Source organism: Phoenix dactylifera, chromosome 12 (genome assembly GCF_051530095.1).
Source record: "Phoenix dactylifera cultivar Ajwa chromosome 12, Ajwa_hap1_PhDact_Kaust_v1.1, whole genome shotgun sequence".
Taxonomy (NCBI): domain Eukaryota; kingdom Viridiplantae; phylum Streptophyta; class Magnoliopsida; order Arecales; family Arecaceae; genus Phoenix; species Phoenix dactylifera.
Window position 1 is genome coordinate 30,606,425 of NC_143201.1, and position 22,323 is coordinate 30,628,747.

General features: G+C 39.4%; 1 protein-coding gene across 4 annotated transcripts; it reads left to right on the forward strand.

Annotated features, from left to right (window-relative positions):
* Positions 1 to 8,563: 8,563 nt before the first annotated feature.
* On the forward strand, positions 8,564 to 14,400 carry LOC103718527 (phospholipase D alpha 1-like). Of its 4 annotated transcripts, none has more exons than XM_089926531.1 (5): positions 8,662 to 8,971; positions 9,126 to 9,282; positions 9,442 to 9,547; positions 10,757 to 12,656; positions 13,740 to 14,400. In XM_089926531.1, exons 3-5 carry the CDS (start codon positions 9,449 to 9,451, stop codon positions 14,171 to 14,173), a joined length of 2,433 nt encoding a protein of 810 aa, XP_089782657.1. In that variant the 5' UTR covers positions 8,662 to 8,971; positions 9,126 to 9,282; positions 9,442 to 9,448; the 3' UTR covers positions 14,174 to 14,400. The 4 variants fall into 4 exon arrangements, with proteins under 4 accessions (XP_008805616.3, XP_089782657.1, XP_089782656.1 ...); XM_089926532.1 differs by having other exon boundaries at positions 8,692 to 8,971; positions 9,126 to 9,251; XM_008807394.6 differs by lacking the exon at positions 9,126 to 9,282 and having other exon boundaries at positions 8,564 to 8,971.
* Positions 14,401 to 22,323: the final 7,923 nt, after the last annotated feature.

Here is a 22,323-nt window from a genome sequence, read left to right on the forward strand (position 1 = left end):
TTAATAAGAATTATCCATCATGATGCTAGCCATATGGGATTCTATTTTTTGTTGGTTTTATTGTGTTTTGACTGTAGATGACAAAATTAATTCCCTGCTTGGAGGGTTGATTTATTTTGTATAATTGGCACTTTCTTTTGCTCAATTTTATGAGAACCCACCGCATTTGTTTAGAATTTTAATAGAGTAGTCAAGACATGGAAGATGTCTCCACATTAATTGTTACTCTTTTTTTAAAAAAAACTTATTCTGCTTTTTGTGGTGTAACATTTTTTTTATCCTCACTGGTGATAGAAAGTGTAACTTTTTCTATTTGACTAAATTATACATGGACATTTGCTTTTAACTTGCCATGTCTGGTATTTCTTTGGAAAGAATCAGAAGAAAAAGTTGCCATGTATGATGTTCACGCCTAGACTCATGGAAAATCTCAAGTTCTTGCACAGATGTGATAATGGAGGATGTTTTTGCAGATATACTTTGCATAAAAAACTTTTTGGCATTGAACCATGCCTGCTGTAACTGTCCTTAATAGAGACGACTGGCTATAGGTTTCTTTGTCGCCTATTACTTTTCCGAAGCACCTGAAAATTTATAATATCATCATTTCCTAAATTGGCATGCACCTTAGAATTAAGTTGATTTAATATTTATTTCAATTTTGTGCATGGTTTAGCATAAAGCAACCAATAAAATTCATGGTAGCATACAAAACTAGTGACATAAACCATTGACCTAAGAGCAAAAAGATGTTTCCTTCATCCTCTCATAGATATCTTACAATCTCTTAGAAAGCCACTTCTGATTCACTTACATATGCAGGTGAACTGGATCCAGTTCTATGCATTCAAGAGGATCACCCTGCGATTAACTCGAGAATTTGAATTTCATTGTATCGTTGGGATATGGGATTGCCTTCTCGGCAATCCCTTCTGTGTAAAGGTTGGTTTCTCTGGCCTTTCACCTGATGTGCTTTCTATAACATTGTTGATTTTTCAGGCATTTGTTTAGAGAATACCCTGCACTGCTAATATGATACGTGACTCGGATTTATGAAATGACTGTTTGATAGGTGCAGGAGATGCTGCTGAGAGTCTGCTGCGCCATGCTGGTCTTCTGCGGAAAACACGAGCTTCTGAAAGGCGACTTCGTATCAAATTTGAAACATTCCCAGCATTATCCCAAAAGATTGTCTATTTGGAATAGCTCATCAACCGAATCCCATCAAACGATCTCATTCACTGCACTGCTTTTACACGTCAGATGGACGATAAAACTGTTAAAGAAATATTATGTTGATAGTTGGACCATTCAAGAAGTACGATGCCTACTTTGCATCAGAACCTTTGTACCTATGCTGATTGGTCTGGGTCTTCCAGCAATTACATGCCTCAGAGATTCTTTGAATGAAGTTCGGATAAAAAAGTTAAGAGCTAACATGCAAATTATTTCAGGGGTCTGGAATCTAACAGTACTGCTCCTTCCTTGTCAGGTTTATCTTAGTACCATAAGGTCCTGAGTGATATCATGGACAATTATAGAGGCAAATTTGGTGATATGAGTGTCATAATTTTCGGTCTTGCCCTGACGTGTTTGGCAAGTATATATGATGACAGATCATTCAGATGGCAACGTTTTGGTGGCTGTCCCTGTTATTTTCTTAGTTTTCTATCCAATAAATTTTGAACCAGCGAAGATCTTGGTGAGACTTTGACTTGCCCTGTTGCTGCCCCTTGTTGAGAACTGTTGCTGGAAATTGGACCCGGGGGCGGCCGTCGGCTGAGGAGGTGGAGCTCCGGCGAACACTGGCAGGTGGCGATCCGTCGGCGAGCGGCGTCCTCCGTGGGGGGCTATTGCTGGAAATTGGATCCGGGGGCGGCCGTCGGCTGAGGAGGTGGAGCTCCGGCGAACACTGGCGGATGGCGATCCGTCGGCGAGCGGCGTCCTCCGTGGGGGGCCTGCAAAAGAAAACCGGTGGCCGGGGTTTCTGGCGCCGGCCCTCCGATGCTCAAGTCAGAAGGGGGCTTCATTTTGGAGAAGGGGAGAGGAGAAAGATATATTATGCTGGGCCTTTTTTTTCTCTGTCCCCCCTCTAAAAAGAAGGGGTCCTATTCTTATAGAGGGGTCGGATTTTCTGTGATATGATGGGGCGAGGTCGTTGTACGACTTAGCACGTTGCTTGAGTCGGTGCACGATCGGCTGAATTAATGTCTTGATGTCGGAGGTAAGGCCGGGATCATAGAGTTGTCACGGCTGACCGAACGCTGCTGAGCTGATTTGCCGTGGAGAGCTAACGACTCGTAGATAACCGGAGCTACGCGCATTAATTGTTGAGTGAATCGGAGATATGTATTAATTGTTAAGTGAATCGAAGATATGTATTAATTGTTGAGTGAGTAGGAGGTTTGCAGAGATCGTGCGCATTAAATGCTGGAGGCGGTGGCAGGCATGGCCCCTGAACGGACTTCGGAAGGGCGCAACCGTGGTAGGTGGGCGATGAGGTCGGACTTCCGAGGTCGGGCGTTCTGAAGTCGGGCATCAAGTTCGGTCGCCCGAGATCGGCCGTCATCCTGCTCCGTACCGGCAAGGTTCTCGTGTACTTGGGGGGACTTGCATTCCTCAACAAGAACTTCGTGGACCATGGATCAGCTAGCGGCGCGACTTGGTTGCCCGGCTTCTAGCTTGCTTTTTGTTTTTTGCATTCTACTGTTACAAGGTTGTTTAATGCTATTAAAGTCCTGCCGGCCCAGTTTGCAATAACCGGACGCGTAAACTGTGAAGCAAAGCTAGGAATTTAATACCATGTTAAGACCGCATGCAAAGACCTAAGCGTTTGGGTGGATGAGATCAAGATTGTATAAGCACCATGAAATTCCATAATCAAATTCCACAGCTCCCGCGAGGCAGACCATCGAAAAGAGTGGTGATTTTCTAGCCAAAAAAGGAGAGGTGATTTGATGATTCAACTCCAAGGAGGAGGATGCGCGTTAAGAAATCCTCGCTTGATGAGAAAAGCAATGGCGGTTGAAAGCCTGTCCCAACCTAGATGCCAAAGGAAGCAGGGCACACCCTTAGATTATCTTTTTTAACGTCCAAATTCTTCCAACGTCCTACCCCTCGACCAAAGAAGAGCTTCGGGCATGCCTGTAGACCCCCTCACCTCCACCTTGCCCTTGTAGCCCTCCTTCCGAGGCTCCAGAGGGCAGAGAGCAACCTCCCTGGCTAAAATAAACTTGGCGGAAAAAGAAGATGATTCACAGCCTGAAGATTGTACTCCCCCACAAGGCGAAAGTAAGTTGCGAACTTTGCTAAAACTCTGTAATACCTCTATATTCAAGGGTACTGGCATCAAATTGATTGGAGTGTCACTCAGCCAAGGATCAGCAAGAGTCAATAGACTCCCCATTTCCGGCAGCCGATTGAGAGTTTCCTGCAATCCAATCAAAGTTCTTGGCCGAAGTCTTGCAGATAGTGGAGCAGTTATAAGGGTGGATTCGTAATTCAAGATTTGAAGGTGGGCCGAGAGGCACTCGCAGTTTTGCACCACCTTCCGTGCAGTCGTAGAACAAGTATCCCTGATCCATCTTCATTCCTTTGGTCTGCAGGCAGTCCCAAGATATGCCAAATGCATTCCTTTTTTTTTTTTTTTTTTTTTGCTAAAGCGGGCAAATGCATTCTCTTCTCAAACGAGGAATGACCCCACAAGAAAGTCCCAAATGCTCGTCCAATCAACTTGTGAACGCTGAGGCAGCGCTGCTGTTAGCAAACAAGTGAACCGCAGTGGTGCGCAAGACAGCTTCGGTTTGGAAGTGCCCGCGTCACGTAAAACACCAAGAAGCAATCATTGGCAAACAAAAAGAATGAGAGGCGACCTCTACAGTCTCGGTAGACCTAGGCCGTTCATTACGCTCTGGCTTGGAGAGGCAATGTCATACATCATGTTTTTTTATCTTTTTTTTTTCTACAACGGATGGCTTATATATTTCTAACATGAATACATCTAAAAAAATAAAAAATAATAAGTCACGAGAGTGCTCTAAGCAACTCTCTCTCACCAACCCATGGGCCCTCATAGTGGTCAGCCACATAAGAGGTCATCCAATCCGCAGTTCCATTAGCTTTTATACAAACATACTTGGTTTGAAAAGCGACGTCTTCACCAATCATGGCCCGAATATCCCAGAGTAAGGAGTTGCATCCAACCACGCCATCAGTGCCCCCTTGGATCCAGCCATTCACCGTCGTCGAGTCACCTTTGACCAAAATAATGTTGGCTTGCAGAACACACCATACTTGACATATACCAGCCCAATCTATCCTCAGCTCCGCCTCTGAATAGAGATGTCAAAGATCTAGCATCCACTAGCAATAACCACCCTAGAGTCCGGGCCTCTGATGACGAAGCCTGCACCACCCCTCCTGCCACCATCTAGCATGCATCCGTCGAAATTGACCCTGAAGAAGCGTGGAGATGGAGGCTCCCAATTAAAAAACACCATATGTGGCACTACAAGAGCAAATATAAAGCTCTAGATGCACTGAGCTATCAAATGCCCCCATCCGATGGACTTGTATAGGTGATCTCTACCGCCTGTGCCCGAGCCCACTCCATGACGAATCTAAGTGTAGGGTTGTTCTCTCTAAAAATCCAGACATTCCTGGCCAGCCAAATATGGCAAGCCATATAAGTCGCCATAGTGGCCGCATGCCAGGTTTGAGGGGCAGGGGCCCACCGTCTGAGTGCCTAAGTGAAGGAGCTCGAATGGCACTGAGCATTCGATAGGATATCGACGAGCCTCCAGACCCTCGTAGCTCGCTCGCACTGAAACAGAGCATGGTTCACAGTCTCATCCACCTAGCAACAAGGGCAGTGAGATTGGATGCCTAGTCTCCGTCCACTCAGTACCGATCTCGTCGGCAACCGGTGCCAAGCCACTTTCTAAGGAAATAGAGCAACTCTCGGGTAAAGATCGAGCCTCCAGATCCAAGTGCAATCTTGCCTTGGGTGCTTCTCACTCTGAAGGAGACTATAGATATCTCTCACTCTGACCTTAGGGCTGTAGGACGTATGCCAAACTCTCACATTCGGGCTAGCACTCTCTAAAATAGGCAGCAACCAGGCTCTCTCTGCAAAGTGCTCCCCAGACAGATAACCAATTTAGCTAGTGCCCCACCCTGCCTTCTCAGGGCGTAGAAGATCGCAAACTCGAAGTCCGCCTACAGCCTCAATGTTGATCATGGTCGGCCAGAGCTTCACCAAAAGAGTGTCCACCTAAGGGTCCTCCACCACATCCACATTGCACCCATCTTCGATCTGCTACCTAGTGTTAGCTAAGACAGTAGGCACATACCTGCAGATCTCCTGCCAGAGGAAAGAGCATCTCTGGCCACTCCGAGCTGCCCACCCGCAATGACTGGTCCATAGAGGGCAGTCATCACCTAAGTCCAAAAGTACTACGGCTCAAATACAAGTCTTATTGTGTGCCAAACAATCAGTGCCTCCCTCCTTATAAGAAGCGACTGGACACCCAGCCCTCCCTCCTCATAAGAAGCGACTAGACACCCAGCCCTCCCTCGCGAGTCGGCTAGCAAATCGTCTCTTACACCAGCAGATGCACCCTATGACCGCCGCCATAAGAGCCCTAGAGGAAGTTTCAGAGAAGCCGCTCAATTCTTGTCAACACAGTCTTCGGAATAATTATATTGGATATGAGATATAATGACATGGAGCAAGAGGTGGCACCCAACCACGCCGCCAATGCCCCCTCAATCTGGATTGTTTGTGTGCTTGTTTGTTTGTTTGTTTAAAGAGCTCCTTTTGAGTGTTCAACAAGATTCATATTAGCTTTCCAACAAATGGAAATTCTGTTTTCTTCTTGTAAATCCATGATTAAATAGCATAACGTTGGCTTCAAGATCCATGCAGATAGATGAATGAGAGAGTTTAGATTGTTTTGACATTTGTATGGAGCACGATCCAACCGCCGACGTGGCAAAAAAAGATCAATCATTCTTTTATAGAAAAAAAACAATCCCGACCCAAAAATTAGGGCAAACGTATAGCTTCATTAGCGATTGGTCCAGCATTTCACTTCTCAGCCGACTCGATGGGAATGCAAAATAGAAAAACTTAGAAGCGGTCATCCGTAGGGGTCTCACATATTAGAGGAATAAGTGCTTGTGATCTGCTTTTGTGGACCCGGTCAGGTCCCTCGCAATCACGAGGTTCGCTGTCCTCTTTATCAGAATATTTGGCTATCAAATTGCCAAATCGGCATTTATGATTAGTGTATGCGCGCGGGCACATAACAGGCATTTTCCAAGAATGAGATGGGGGCACGTTACGTGACAAGATTCAATTCCGAGGGGGACACGAGTGGCCGGCAGCCACTCGGGGGTTGCCGGTCTCCATCCCCGTTTCTTCCCCGTGTCGGCAAGAGAGAGAGAGAGAGAGAGAGAGAGAGAGAGAGAGCGAGTGGCTGCCGGTCTCCATCCCCGTTTCTTCCCCGTGTCGGCAAGAGAGAGAGAGTGTGTGTGCGTGTGAATGGAGGTGCCCCTCGATCCGCTTCTGCTTTCCACTCGTTATGAGGTCCCCCATCTCTCTTAGTTTTCGTCGGAGAGCAATGCTATGGTAACTCCAAAAAAATCACTCAGCGTAGCATTCACGTTGCTTCACTGCGTCAGCCGCAACATTTTTTTTTTTGTTTTTGTTTTCGTCTTCATCATTAGGATCTGCACCCATCTCCATCGATTGACTGAGTGCGGAACGTAGAACGAGCCCTCACCTCTGCGTCCCTTATGGGCATGAAGAGGGCCGATCCCGGTGGCTGCATCAAATAACCGAAGGAAGGTCATGTTAAAAAAATAAATGTTAAAGTACTTTTTATAAATCCGAAAACACCCTTCAAAAACGGAGGAGGAATTTTTTGCCTTCGTCGCCGTTAGAATAGTCCTTGATCTCTATTTATCTAAGCATCATCGCTCAGGTTGCGAGCGTCGCAAAATTAGCAATTTTATCTGTCCTATTTTAACAACTGTTAGCGCAAATTGATAACTGCAAAGCTATTCTAACATACCATATCTTCCGACGTACTGTACTTCCTATGAGCATGTTCTAACAAACAACTGACAACTAGAGCTCAATCGAACATTATTTAAATGTAGCTGGAGATTAAATCCAAAATTAACTGGAAAGAAAACGAGGTTGTACTTCTCCCTTTTCGCTTTTTAGTGTTATATCCAATGCTGCCACCTTGAGATTTCTTTTTGGGAGGTCTTGCCTTGAAATATCTTTGCATGTTCATACAAAGGTAAGAAAAGATGATTCTATGTTATATCTCTATATAAACACTTCAATATCTATCCATCCACATAAACACGCACGCAAAGTTTATTATTGCTGTAATCCATCTCTGGTAGGTGCTCAAAAAGCTAGATCTAAAGGTTTGAGCTTAACTTGGGAATATTTTTTGAAAATGGAGAGCAATCTAGGACGCATATGTGATTAACATTTACATGTAAATTAAGTTAATAGTGACACTTGCCAAAATTCACTGCTCGTTGATACTCTTATTGCTCATCATTTTCAATTATTAGCGCTTGCACAATTGAAATTGCATCCTTTTAAGACCATTCGAGTCCATTATTCTTTGGCTTTACTTGAATAAAACATTCCAATTCTACTCCGCTGCCGTGGTATGGGCCTTTGGTTATTTGCCGCCTCGTAAAAGCAGTGGATGAGTTTTTGGGACCAGCCAATTATAGGGAGAGGTTGCAACGTGTCATTTCATGCTGCCCATCCTATTATATGCCCGTATCCAAATGACAAAATCGGGTGGGGCAAGAAATCCATTATTGAGAGAATGGGATGCGCGACCATCAATCATGGAATTGTATCAATAAATCAAAAATTAATATTTTTGCTTAAACATGTATATATGCTAATATATGCATGTATAAATGTATGCATGAGTTGAGCTGCATATTTTATGTTAACTTACTGCCAAAAAAAAAAGAAAAAAAAAAGATGGCGATTGTACCATTTAATTTTTAGATCTGGAACATAATATATATTACAATTATATAAAAAATAAAATTAATGTATTTTTATAATTTTTAATCTGATCATAAGAAAAATATTAAAATGGACAGTTTCAACTAATTACCAAAATCCAAAAATTTACTCATACTTTAAAATATTATAATTTTTAGTATGATCTAATCACCAAAATCCAAAAATTTAAATTTATTCATATTTTAAAATACGTAGAAGTTCTACGGTGCATTTTGTTACATCAGTATAATTGATACCATTCTTTTTTACCAATTTAAGATCATAAAAATACATAAATTATATATATATATATATATATATATATATATATATATATATATATATATATATATATATATATATATATATATATATATATATATATATATATATACACACGATACATATCGTTTGGCTTTTTCAATTTAAATAATTTATTATTATTATTAAAAAAAAACATTTATCTTAACGTATGTATATATGGAGCAGCTCCGCAGAGTGGGCTGCTGCACCGATACAACGGTCGCCGACGATCCGCATGCTGGGTCAAACTTATCCACATTGTCTATCTACAATATAATATATATATTATATAAACGATACGATTTGATATGTAAAGCCAGAAAGAATGCGGAATCACTTACGGTTGGGAGTGCACCTCAAACCCACCTCGCCTCGGATCGTGTTCGTACGTTTACTCGTCTATATCCTTTTAGATTACATTGGTTCATTCTAATTATAATAATCTCCTTCTTTCTTCCTCCTTCCGACCCCCCTCACTCTCTCCGGGCTGTCGAGCTCCCCTTTCGGATCTCTCTCTCTCTCCCGCTCCTCCGAACCAAACCACCGCCAGAGTGAGTGAGCGATTCAGTTCTTTTCGGATCGTGAGATCACTACTCGGAATCCCCCGATCCGTCGGTGAGTCTCCCCTGCTTTTATTTTCGTTTGTTAAGTTCACTCTCATGCATTCGATCTCATTCCGCAAGTATTTCTATTTCTCTTCTCTTTTCCTTTCTTTTTTTGTGTGTTCTAAAAGTCTCTTTTTCTTTTGCTCTCTGTTGGCAAAAAATAGATAAAGAAATTGTCGGGTCGGGATCTATTGCTTTTCCTTCTTCTTCTTCTTCTTCTTCTTCTTTTACGTTTAAAGTCGGCCGTTGCTCTCTCCGAGTCCGGATCTCCGGTGCTATGCGTGCTCTAGGTCTTTTCAATTCTTCTGCCACATCGGTCGGGTGCTGAATGTTTTTCTTGTTTTTTTGTTTCTTTTTTTTGTGCATCAGGCTGTTCCTTTCGGTGGTTTAATTCTGTCCGCATGGGTTTGGCTTAGATCTGTCTCGGTCTCATCAAATTTTCATTTCTTTTTCTCTTATTTTCCATTGAGGAGTATACAGGTAAGGGATGGCGCATATTTTGCTCCATGGAACGCTGCATGTTACCATCTTTGAGGCAGATTCGCTCTCCAGAGCTTCCGCCGGTGCTCCTAAATTTATCCGCCAGGTAAATTGTTGTTATAGCCATTAAATCGTCGAGCAGAGCTTTGTCCTTTAATCTGGTTTGCGTCGTCCATGTTTGTATTTACGCCATATCTTCAATATTTCTCCTCTCATCTGTTAAGAGCAACGCATAATTCATGGTATATTTTTCATCTTTTCGCTCATTCTGGTAGATTATCAGTCTAAATTCCCCCAACTTGTGCATTTATTTCGACTTGAAAGATCAGAGGGATTATGTCAATATATCTGACATCCTTATTTAAATAAACCGGTTCGAAGTAAACCACCATAAAAGGGTTGAATTTTTCTAGAGACTGTTTTCGGTGTTGTAGAAATTTCTCGTAACAGCTCACTGTGAGATGTGTATTTTAATTACACTCGAGCTTCATCGTGCTGAAGAACTTTGACTGGCCCTGGTATTTTGTGGTTTGTTTTTCGTCGATCATGTTTAAATGTCTTGTTGAGGATGATGATCAAAAACTGGAGTTTGACAGGAGTACCTGAAGAAACTAACCAGACAGAACTTTCTGCTGTAACTTTCTACCTTCTCCAGTTTAACTTTATAATTGGATGGTAAACGGAGATGAGATATTGACAATTTGTCTCTGCATTACCTTGTGAATGAATGGATGAGAGTTGCAGTTTATTATGCTATTTGTATCTCTTGTAGTTGACTTATGTTTTCACTATTGGAAGGCGTTGAAAGGAAAAAACTGTCGCAACCACCTTTTGTTGCTCCTCAAAATGGTTGAAGTTTTTAAATGATTTTTCTTAACAGGTAGGGGGGGGGATTACCTTTTCTTATCTGTGGAGGCTGAATCTCTCATTATTTATGTATCGGCGCCAAAATAAGAAGAAAATTTCCTGTAATTGCTTTCTCTTTGATTGAAGCTGTTGGTTTATCTACAAATAATTTTGCCGGTCAAAGTACCTTCATTAAACTCGGTGTGATTTAAAGATAGTCATGGAATGCTCCAGATATGCTTTTCATGCTTGGAAGGTGTCATCTGCAAGTGTTATATATTTTCATTACACATACAAGGCCTGGTTAATTTTTGTCCCTCGCCACCCCCCACCTCAAGCGGTGGATTACATGTGCGAAGGCCTTATCTTATAATCTTCAGCTGATGGTTTAGCTTCATTTATCTGTTTATTATGTTTTCCTCCCCCTTTGTTTTGATTTCTGTTTATATTATGAAATCCTCGTTTGCAGCTTGTTGGAGGAATTGAAGACGCCATCGGTCTTGGCAAGGGGTCTTCCAAACTCTATGCAACTATTGATTTAGAGAAGGCCCGAGTTGGGCGAACCAGATTAATAACCGATGAACCTGTCAACCCTCGTTGGTACGAGTCTTTTCACATCTACTGTGCCCACATGGCCGCCAATGTCATCTTCACCGTCAAGTTTGACAACCCTATCGGGGCATCACTGATTGGAAGGGCTTATCTGCCTGTCGCGGAGATCCTAGATGGTGAGGAAGCAGATAGATGGCTCGAAATTTGTGATGAAGACCGCAATCCTCTTGATGGAGGAGCCAAGATCCATGTGAAAGTTCAGTATTTTGACATTTCAAAAGATCGCAATTGGGCAAGAGGTATCCGGAGTGCAAAGTACCCTGGTGTTCCTTATACCTTTTTCTCTCAAAGACGGGGTTGCAAAGTAACACTTTACCAGGATGCACACGTCCCTGACAACTTCATTCCCAAAATTCCTCTTGCTGATGGGAAATACTATGGTCCGCACAGATGCTGGGAGGACATATTTGATGCGATCAGCAATGCCCAGCATCTGATTTACATCACTGGGTGGTCAGTATACACCGAAATCACCTTGTTGAGGGACTCCAAGAGGCAAAAGCCAGGTGGAGATGTTACCCTTGGGGAGCTACTCAAGAGAAAGGCTAGTGAAGGTGTTCGGGTCCTTATGCTTGTTTGGGATGATAGGACCTCAGTAGGATTGCTAAAGAAAGATGGTCTGATGGCCACCCATGACGAGGATACTGCTAACTACTTTCAGGGCACAGATGTGCACTGCGTTTTGTGTCCCCGGAATCCTGATGATGGAGGGAGCATTGTTCAGGACCTGGAGATTTCTACCATGTTCACTCATCATCAGAAGATTGTTGTTGTAGACCATGAGATGCCTAATAAGGGTTCTCAACAGCGGAGAATTGTGAGCTTTATTGGGGGCATTGACCTTTGCGACGGAAGATATGATACGCAGTTTCATTCTCTTTTTAGGACCCTGGATACAGCTCATCATGATGATTTCCATCAGCCAAATTTTAAGGATGCATCAATCAAGAAAGGCGGACCCAGGGAACCTTGGCATGACATTCATTCACGGCTAGAAGGACTCATTGCTTGGGATGTGCTGTACAATTTTGAGCAGAGATGGAGAAAGCAAGGGGGAAAGGATCTTCTTGTGCAGCTTAGGGATCTGGCAGACATCATCATTCCACCTTCTCCTGTCATGCTCCCAGAGGATAGAGAGACATGGAATGTTCAGCTATTCAGATCCATTGATGGTGGTGCCGCATTCGGCTTTCCCGATGCTCCAGAGGATGCTGCTAGAGCTGGGCTTGTCAGTGGAAAGGATAACATCATTGACAGAAGCATTCAGGATGCTTACATAAATGCCATCCGCAGGGCAAAGAATTTCATCTATATCGAAAACCAATACTTTCTCGGCAGCTCTTTTGGGTGGAAGCCAGATGACATCGAGCCTGAGGACATTGGGGCGTTACACCTGATCCCTAAGGAGCTATCATTGAAGATTGTTAGCAAGATTGAAGCTGGGGAGCGGTTTACTGTTTACGTTGTTGTGCCTATGTGGCCGGAGGGTATTCCAGAAAGCGGATCAGTTCAGGCAATCTTGGATTGGCAACGAAGGACGATGGAAATGATGTATACTGACATCATAGAAGCCCTCCGGGCAAAAGGGATTGAAGCAAACCCTAAGGACTATCTCACCTTCTTTTGCATAGGGAATCGGGAGGTAAAGAAGAGCGGAGAATACGAACCTGAGGAGCATCCTGAACCAGACACCGATTATATTAGAGCTCAGCAGGCCAGGCGGTTCATGATCTACGTTCATAGCAAGATGATGATTGGTACTTATTTGTCGCACATCCTTAAAATTTGTTTTTATTTTATTCTGCTCTCGGATTCATATTTCTTATTTTACTTTCTTGGAGTTTATTGTTGGAAACTCTTATGGCTTCGATGGAATGGCCATTGGTTTCGAACAAGCAGAGGCATGTGTAGCGCGGGCCCTGCAACGGTTGGCAGTCCGAACTTGAAACTCTTCAATGTCAGGAGCTGCATTATCTAGTGTTTCTAGGACTGTTGGAAACCAAACTAGGAAGTTAGTAAAAAGGGTTTTAGGGATGCATTTAGATATTTTTGAACTTCCAAGATAATGATATGTCTTTTCCATAGCTCAGAACAAATTGAAAGCTATATATATATATATATATATATATATATATTATTATTTTTAACTTCATCTTTTTAAGGGAGAGTTTTTGGCTGCTAAATAAGTGAAAATTGAGATGGCGTGATATAAGCTTGGACGAAAGTTGTAAGATGTGAACTCGCGAAAATTTACAATTCCATGTCGAGAGATTTACAACAACTTGGAAAAATAAAAGGCATGCTAGATCATAAAATTATCTGTACTTCGGCACCATCCGAAATGCATTCAAGGCTGAGTTCCAACTGTGATAATGTCATCATCAGGAATTTCTAGTTATGAGTTGTTTACATTGCAACATTCCATCACTTTCACTCTACCAGTCCTTGCATGTTGATATGATGAAATCGAGCTGTTTTTCTGTCTCTTTCCTCATTAAAATTTAAGCTTTTCGTGTGATTTTTATTGAAATGCTTTGCCGATATATTCTTGTCATAGCTGTGAGTTCTTGTACTGCTGACTCCTTTCCGGAAGGTTTATCATATGGGATGCAGGTATTTTTGATTCAGAATCATGTCGTCTTTTAATAGAAGTGCAATTTCTCTCTATGTCGTGCACCCTGCCTAGCATTTTCATTTCTTGTTCGAGTCCTGCATGGGGCCTCCAGTTTTTAGCTGATCTGGTTCTTTCTGGATTGGATATTGATGGAATATTGAGTTGAGTTTACTAGCATCTGCTCATTTGCTAATTGTTTTTAGAGTTGGTTGTCTGTTTGTTTCAGTTGATGATGAGTACATCATCGTTGGGTCAGCCAACATCAATCAGAGGTCCATGGATGGAGCCCGGGACTCGGAGATTGCCATGGGTGCGTACCAGCCTTGCTATCTGTCCGCGAGGGAACCAGCGAGGGGACAGATCCATGGTTTCCGGTTGGCTCTGTGGTATGAGCACCTTGGGATGCTGGATGACGTCTTCCTCCATCCGGAGAGTGTGGAGTGCGTGCGGAAGGTGAACAAGGTTGCGGATCAGTACTGGGCCCTGTACTCGAGCGATAATCCTGACCGCGACCTCCCGGGACATCTGCTCGCCTACCCGATTGGAGTCAGCAGTGATGGTGCGATCACCGAGTTGCCAGGGATGGAGTTTTTCCCCGACACTCGGGCCCGGGTCCTCGGCACCAACACTGACTACCTGCCTCCCATCCTCACCACGTAAAAATACTTAGCCCCTGCTTCAGCACCTCCTGCTCGCCCTTCTTTTCTTTCTTGTTGCAATAACAGCACGTACGTATGGGAATCATATGATGTACTTCTGGTTTCTACTGTGGTTATGTACTACGCCGTGTCGCTAAATCTCTCTTCCATCCGGACTTGTATTGGTTATCTTGTGAGTTGTGACAGGTATAGCGATCATGAATAAAGCTCCGCTTTTGCTTTGTCGCATCGCGAACGAGGGACGTGGGTGGTTCTTCTACATATGGGCTTCTGTAATTGTTACCCTTCGCTATAGATGAATCTCACAGCTCCTCCTTATTTTTGTTTGAAAAAATTTAAATGCATACGCGGCTCGAGATTCGATTTCGCAAAATGCCTGTTGGGACGTTCGCCAAATCACCGCGGGCGCGTCCACGGAAAGCACGGATGCGTCCACAAAAAGACCAAAATATTCTTGCTCAAATCTCCCTATAAATACCTTCTATTTCATCCTATTCTATTTCATCCTATTCTAGACACGAAAAAATTAGAGAAAATTATCACAAAAATTTTAAAGAAAATTTTTTCTTCTCAGCCACTTTTGATTTTTATTTTCGCAATTATATTCAGTTTATTTTATTCTTTTTATTTCGTTCTTCGCTGGATCTGCAAATCTCTGACGAGGATTGCCGAAAGACCCGTACATGGTGGCAAACACTTCTTTAGGACAGCGTCTACGCATTTTGATCTCCCTTCAATCAGGCTATTTTCTCTTATTTTTATTTTTAATTTAATATTAGTAGATATGTAGGATTTGCAATTTTGTGATTTAAATTTATTAAATGAATAGATTTATTTTGTGTTAGAATAGTTTTTTTTTATGTCAAAATAGATTTATTTTGATGCTGAATAAAATATATATTATTCTTTTTAAGAATTTTTATTAATTATAGTTATAGATTTATTTACTTAGTTAAGGGATATATTGCTAACAATCCAAAGAAGTATTTGGTTTATTTTTTTTGTTAGTAATAGATAATTCAGTAAATCATTCTAAAAAGATAATAATTTGTTTAACCTCCAAAAAGTTTATTATACCTCCATTTGAACTCCTCAAAGAGTAATTTCCAGATCCCATTCAAACGGAAAATTCGGAAATTGGTTAATACATAATAATTAATTCATTAATTATTCTAATAAGGTAATAAATCATTCTAATATATAATTCATTGAATTGACAAATTAGATCTCAATTACAATAATTGATTTGCTAGCACAAAATTAATAATCAATTATTCTAATAAGGTAATAAATTTTATAATTCATTGAATTAACATTTTAGATCTCAATTACAATAATTGATTTGCTACCATAAAATTAGTAATCAATTATTCTAATAAGATAATAAATCTTATAATTCATTGAATTAGCATTTTAGATCTTAATTACAATAATTGATTTGCTAGCACAAAATTAGTAATCAATTATTCTAATAAGGTGATAAATTTTATAATTCATTGAATTGACATTTTAGTTCTCAATTACAATAATTGATTTGCTATCACAAAATTAGTAATCAATTATTTTAATAAGGTAACAAATCTTATAATTCATTGAATTGATATTTTAGATCTTAATTACAAAAATTAATTTTCTAGCATAAAATTAGTAATCAATTATTCTAGTGAGATGATAAATTTTGTAATTCATTGAATTGACATTTTAGATCTCAATTACAATAATTGAATTGTTAGCTCAAAATTAGTAATCAATTATTCTAATTAGGTAATAAATCTTATAATTCATTGAATTGACATTTTAGATCTCAATTATAATAATTGATTTGCTATCACAAAATTAGTAATCAATTATTTTAATAAGGTAACAAATCTTATAATTCATTGAATTGATATTTTAGATCTTAATTACAAAAATTAATTTTCTAGCATAAAATTAGTAATCAATTATTCTAGTGAGATGATAAATTTTGTAATTCATTGAATTGACATTTTAGATCTTAATTATAATAATTGATTTGTTGGCACAAAATTAGAAATCAATTATTCTAATAAGAAAATAAATCAATTATAATATATAATTCATTGAATTGATAAATTAGATCTCAATTACACTAATTGATTTGCTAGCACAAAATTAATAATCAATTATTCTAATAAGGTGATAAATTTTATAATTCATTGAATTAACATTTTAGATCTCAATTACAATAATTGATTTACTACCACAAAATTAGTAATCAATTATTTTAATAAGGTAATAAATCTTATAATTCATTGAATTGACATTTTAGATCTCAATTACAATAATTGATTTGCAGGCACAAAATTAGTAATTAATTATTCTAATAACGTAATAAATCTTATAATTCATTGAATTGACATTTCAGATTTCAATTACAATAATTGATTTGCTAGCACAAAATTAGTAATCAATTATTCTAATAAAACAATATTTCAATTCTAGTATATAATTCATTGAATTAACATATTAGATTTCAATTAGAATAATTGTCTAGCTAGCACTAAATTAATAATTAATTATTATTATTTCAAAAAATTCAAGCAGAAAATTTGAAAATTGATTAATCCATAACAACAAATTTAAGTTTGCATTTAGATTTTTGTAAAAATTGAATTTGTGTGATTTCTAGTGATTATATCCACTAACTAATAGTGTCAAAGAAAAGCTTGTCAAAAAGGCATACGTGCCTAAGAAAGGCTGATACTTAAGTGAGCCTAGTGCTTCACCACTAATCTAACTATTATTTTTTTTGGATATATCAACTAGACATTCAAAATCAATACAAATTTTAGTGCAATCTTTTGACATAAATTTTTTGCCTTCATTCTAGTTTCTGTTCCTTTTCTATAATCTTGAACCTATAGCCTCCAACACTAGTGACCACCTTAGTGCCAAACTTGAAAAACTTGATGGCCATAACTTTAGAAGATGACAGAACCAAATGCGGTTCTGGCTCACCACATTAGAGTTGATCTCAGCCATAGGTGAGAGCACCATTGAAGTTGATAATGGGTCAAACCCAACTACTTCACGAAATACTACTCCCCAAAATCCAAATTGGAGTTCATCCTCCTCCCACACTGAACCTTCTGCCCTCACCAGCACACCCTCTAGGACACCTGATGAGATAAACTATCATTGTATCCATAAAATTCTAGGTGCTCTCTTTGAAAGGCTATATAACATTTATTGCACAGCCAAGAGTGCCAAAGAACTCTAGGACACCCTAGATAGCAAATATGGTCTTGATGATGTTGGGGTAAAGAGGTTCAAGACTTCCGACTTCAATAACTTTAGGATGGTGGACTCAAAGCCTATGAATGACCAAATCTATGATTTTGAAATTCTGATCCACCAGCTTAGGGCTAATAAAACCAATTTGGATGAATCATTCCAGATAGCCTGTCTGATAGATAAACTACTCAATTTATGGTCTGATTTTGCTAAGACTCTGAGCCATACACAAGGAGGTACTCAGCAAATTTAAGATTTTTAAGATCGAAGCTGAGAACCAATAGAAAAAAAATTAAAATCCTTAGATCAGATTGGGAAGGTGAATATACATCTAATGAGATAACTCAATTTTGTGAAGATCATGGAATCATTCATAAAGTGACTGCTCCTTATTCTCCTCAATCAAATGGAGTAGAAGAAAGAAAAAAATAGGACTTTAATGGATATTGTTAACTCAATGCTTATAAGCTTAGGAGTACCAGAGAATTTGTAGGGGGAAGCTCTAGTTTCAGCCTGTTATATTCTCAATAGGATTTTCTCCAAAAATAATGATCTAACCCCATATGAAGTTTGGAAACATCGAAAACCTAATCTTAGCTATTTAAAAGTGTGGGGGTGTTTGGCAAAGGTAAAAATACCTGATTTTAAAAGAAAGAAAATAGAGCCCAAAATAGTGGATGCCATATTCATAGGATATGCAGCCAATAGTAATGTCAATAGATTTCTGGTGATTAATTCAAAAGAAAATGATATTAATAACAACACTATTATAGAAGCTAGAGTTGTAAAATATTTTGAAGACACCTTTCCACTTAGGACTAGAGTGATAGTGGTATAGCTAATAGCTCTAGTAGAATAAAGACAAGAGAAATAGAAGTATAAGCAGAACCTAAGAGGAGTAAGAGATACAGGGTAGAGAAAATATTTGGAGATGACTTCTATACCTTTCTTATAGAAGACTCTCCAACTACTTTTGAGGATGCAATGAGATCCTTTGATTCACCTTTTTGAAGGGAAGCTGTAGACAATAAGATGCGGTCAATTATTCAAAATAATACTTGGGTATTGACTGATCTTCCTTCTGGCTGTAAAACTATAGGGTGCAAATAGATCTTTAAGAAAAAACTTAGGCCTGATGGCTCTGTAGATAAATTTAAGGCTAGATTAGTTGCCAAGGATTTTACACAAAGACCTGGGGTAGATTTCTTTGATGCCTATGCACCTGTAGGTAGTATTACTACTATTAGGGTCATGATAGCATTAGCCTCCATCCATAAATTAGTGATTCATCAGATGGATGTGAAAATAGCTTTTTTAAATGGAGACTTAAATGAAGAAATTTATATGGACCAACCAGAGGGATTTATAATCCTAGACCATTTCTCTATGGTCTTAAACAAGCACTCAAGCAATGACACTTGAAATTTGATGAAATCATACTAACATTTGGATTTGAAATCAATAGTATAGACAAATGTGTATACTATAAGAAAGTTAGGAATAAACTTGTGATCTTGTGCCTTTTTATAGATGATATACTGATCTTTGGGATAGATCTTTAGATAGTTGATGAAGTAAAGCAATTCTTAAGTCATAAGTTTGATATGAAAGATTTGGGATAAGCTGACTTAATTTTAAATGCTACAATAATTAGAAGTGCAAATAGTATTAAGTTATCCCAAAGTCATTATGTTGACAAGATTCTCAATAAATTTAATTATACCGATTGTCAGCATGTCTCTACTTATTTTGATCTCTCTACACATCTTAAGAAGAACTTAGGAACTCCTGTCCTTCAAGGCCTATATGCTCAAATTATAGGCTCACTAGGACTCCTAGCAAACTACACCAGGCAAGACATAGCATATGCTGTGAATAGACTTAGCAGATATACTATTAATCCAAATAGACATAGTAAATTATTCTTTTTATTTCGTTTTTCACTGAATCTGCGAGTCCGATCGGCTTCGATTTGGCTTCTTTCGAGACGTACCGAAGAAGAAGTTTAGGATCGTCATATCTCCGAGGAGGATTGCCGGAAGATCCGTACGTGGGGGCAAACATTTCTTCGGGACAGCGTCTACGCGCTTCGACTTGCCTTCAATTAGGCTATTTTCTCTAACTTTTATTTTTAATTTAATATTAGTAGATATGTAGGATTTGTAATTTTGTAATTTAAATTTATTAAATGAATAGATTTATTTTGATGCCGAATAAAATATATATATTATTTTTTTAAAGAATTTTTATTTTGATGCAATTCCGACGAATTGCTGCTAGCGGCTCCAGATTGCGTCGGCCTGACAAGGAAAACCCTTGGAGCTGAGTTTTTGAGGTACTTATTTACTTGAAGCCCAAAGCCATCCTCCTAATCCGTCCAAGTTCTCCATCTCGCAAGGCATGCCTGGTATTTTCTTCTGCTTTAGAAGAGGCCGAGGAGGAGCTGAAGCCTAGACATGCTTCCTTTTTGCCTGTTATAGAAGCATTTTAAAGATAATAATCAGGAAATATTTATTACTTTCAGAAAATATTCTTTTATGTTAGGTTATTAAATTATTTTCTTAAGCGATACCGATCGTGCCCGTAATCGAGTTCGTTCCGGTCGCCGGAGCGTCTGCCGTGCAACGAAAAGGGTCCATTATAAACGTTTTGGTGGCTGTCGTGTCCGTAATGGGCCAGGTCCGCGTTGCCTGCCTGCATTGGAAATGAGTCTTGGAGTCTTACGCGACCAACCCGATCCAGAAAGTAAAAGTAGCCTAATCGGAAGGAGCGCACCAGGACCGGCCGTTCATATCTTTCTTGCAAAGTAACAGGAGCAGCCCAAACTATGCCATACCTAATTTAATTTGTGTCTACCATATGCTTCCATGTGTTGTTGCCGGTCTTTCCTCATTGGCTAGGATTGAATTTTGTCATCTCTCAAGTGCAGCATCTATCTTTGTTAGGAACAGATGGGTGTTCATGATCCCTCCTCTTCTTTATTGTTTCTTTTTTTTTTTAAAAAAAAAAAGACAAAGAAAAGAAGGAGAGATTTCCACCTACGTCATTAGGAAATGAAGATCTTATACAGAAATATCAACAAACGATTTCCTGATCTCGCATGGCAGAATTATGTCTCCTCAATGTCTGATAGTTGACTGATCCGGGATCAACAGGAAATGGGAGCCTTTTGCCTTTTCGCTATAAAGATGATAGAATCAGAGAGGTGGGAAATCAATGTTTGTGAAAGATCTTTGTTACTGCTCGAAATCCGACCCGACAGATGAACGGGTCGATGAGCGATGCTGCTCTACTCGGGTGGGTTGGAAACACGTTGCACCGCATTGGGTCCGATCTGCAACTACAAAAAAGGATAAGAGAATCACGTAAATGCAACTAGCTGGAGACCCTCCGACGCTTAAGTTAAATAAAGTTTTAGAACAAAATAAAAAATGAAGGAGATATGGAAGAATGAAACTCGTACCTTGGGTGTCTTCATGCTTAGTATTTATAGAAAAAAAAAAGTGCTGATTTGTGTAGTTAGGACATCTAAACTCATTTCTTATCCGCGATCAGGATGGTTACGATATTTCTTCTCGAGGGCACAAAGATCGTGCTGAACTTTAACCGATTGTATTGAGTTTTTAGAGATTTGATCGGCCATTGATTCTATGGAACATATGTTGTTGTCTGGTCAGTAGGTTGAGCTGTTAAACGAGATTTTAGAGATGGTGAATCTGAGTCGAATCAATCCTGTCCGACAAAGTTTGCATAGAGAAGGGAATTTATTCATCAAGAATTAGAGTTCACATGATAGCTTGTTAGATGATGATCATATAGAGAGATTGGCAAGTTAAAAGGGTGAATTAGTAGACTTAAAAAGCATATATTCTCAGCAAGATTGCAAGGTGGATAATTAGCAAGGCGAGGGATACTTAAAGAAAAATAATCCCTGGAATGTTGCTATGGTCAAATTTTCAATCCACATCATTTTATGTCATAATAGCAGTCACTTATAGCATCTTAATTGGTTTAAACACATGTTAAGAAAACATGGAAGTCCATATAAGCATTGAATGAACCTAATATATGCTCAATAACTTCTTGAGGCCTCAAGATTAAAATTTCTGTGTGCAGCACAGGAATAGAATTTGGCTGGTCTTCAGCAAGCATCTAACTAGGGTAATTTTGAACTAAAGCATGGAAGTTAAACAGTGGGTTTCATGAATTCACCTTTGTCTAGTGGTATGTCACATTTTCACCCCAATTTTGATCTTGAATAGTTTAAATACAAGAGAGGTAATGCCGCGAGTAACTACGGGCTCGTTTGGTTCGCGGGAAAAAAAGGGAGGAAAGTGTGGTCAACAGGAAAGTAATGAGGTGCCTCTTGTTTGGTTGGAGTTTTTAAAGGAGAGAGACGGAAAAGTTGTATTTTCATGAGAATATGATTTCCACATTTCATGGAAAAGTTTTTCCCATGAGAAATATGAGAAAGTTACTTTCCCATTAAGCGGGAATCACTCCATTTTTACTTTTTCCCAAAAAGGCTTTTCAGCATTAAAGAAGCATTAAAGAGGTATTAAATACCTAATTTTTATTAAGAGCATAATAGGAATTATACATAACTTTTCCAGAAAAATGGATGGCGAACCAAATATAAGCACTTTGTAAATTTGTCACTTTCACATGGTCAACCAAACATGCCAAAAGTACTTTTCTAGGCATCCTCTTCTTAGGAATTTGTTTTGCAGAAATCATATTTCCATGAGAAAAAATACTTTTCACGAACCAAACGAGCCCTGCAAGCACTAGCTATTTCTCGTGTCAGTTTAGCTAATCAGCCTAGTCTCCACCTAAAACTCTCTTTCTTCTTCTTTTTCGTTTTTCCTTTTTTTTTTTTCAGAAATTAGTCCTGTT

Bases quoted from the DNA above. Each gene is read 5' to 3' on its own strand.
- LOC103718527 (XM_008807394.6), top strand. From the start codon at position 9,449: ATGGCGCATATTTTGCTCCATGGAACGCTGCATGTTACCATCTTTGAG. The intron at 9,548-10,756 runs GTAAATTGTTGT...CCTCGTTTGCAG, and splicing joins CTCCTAAATTTATCCGCCAG to CTTGTTGGAGGAATTGAAGA. The intron at 12,657-13,739 runs GTACTTATTTGT...TGTTTGTTTCAG, and splicing joins TCATAGCAAGATGATGATTG to TTGATGATGAGTACATCATC.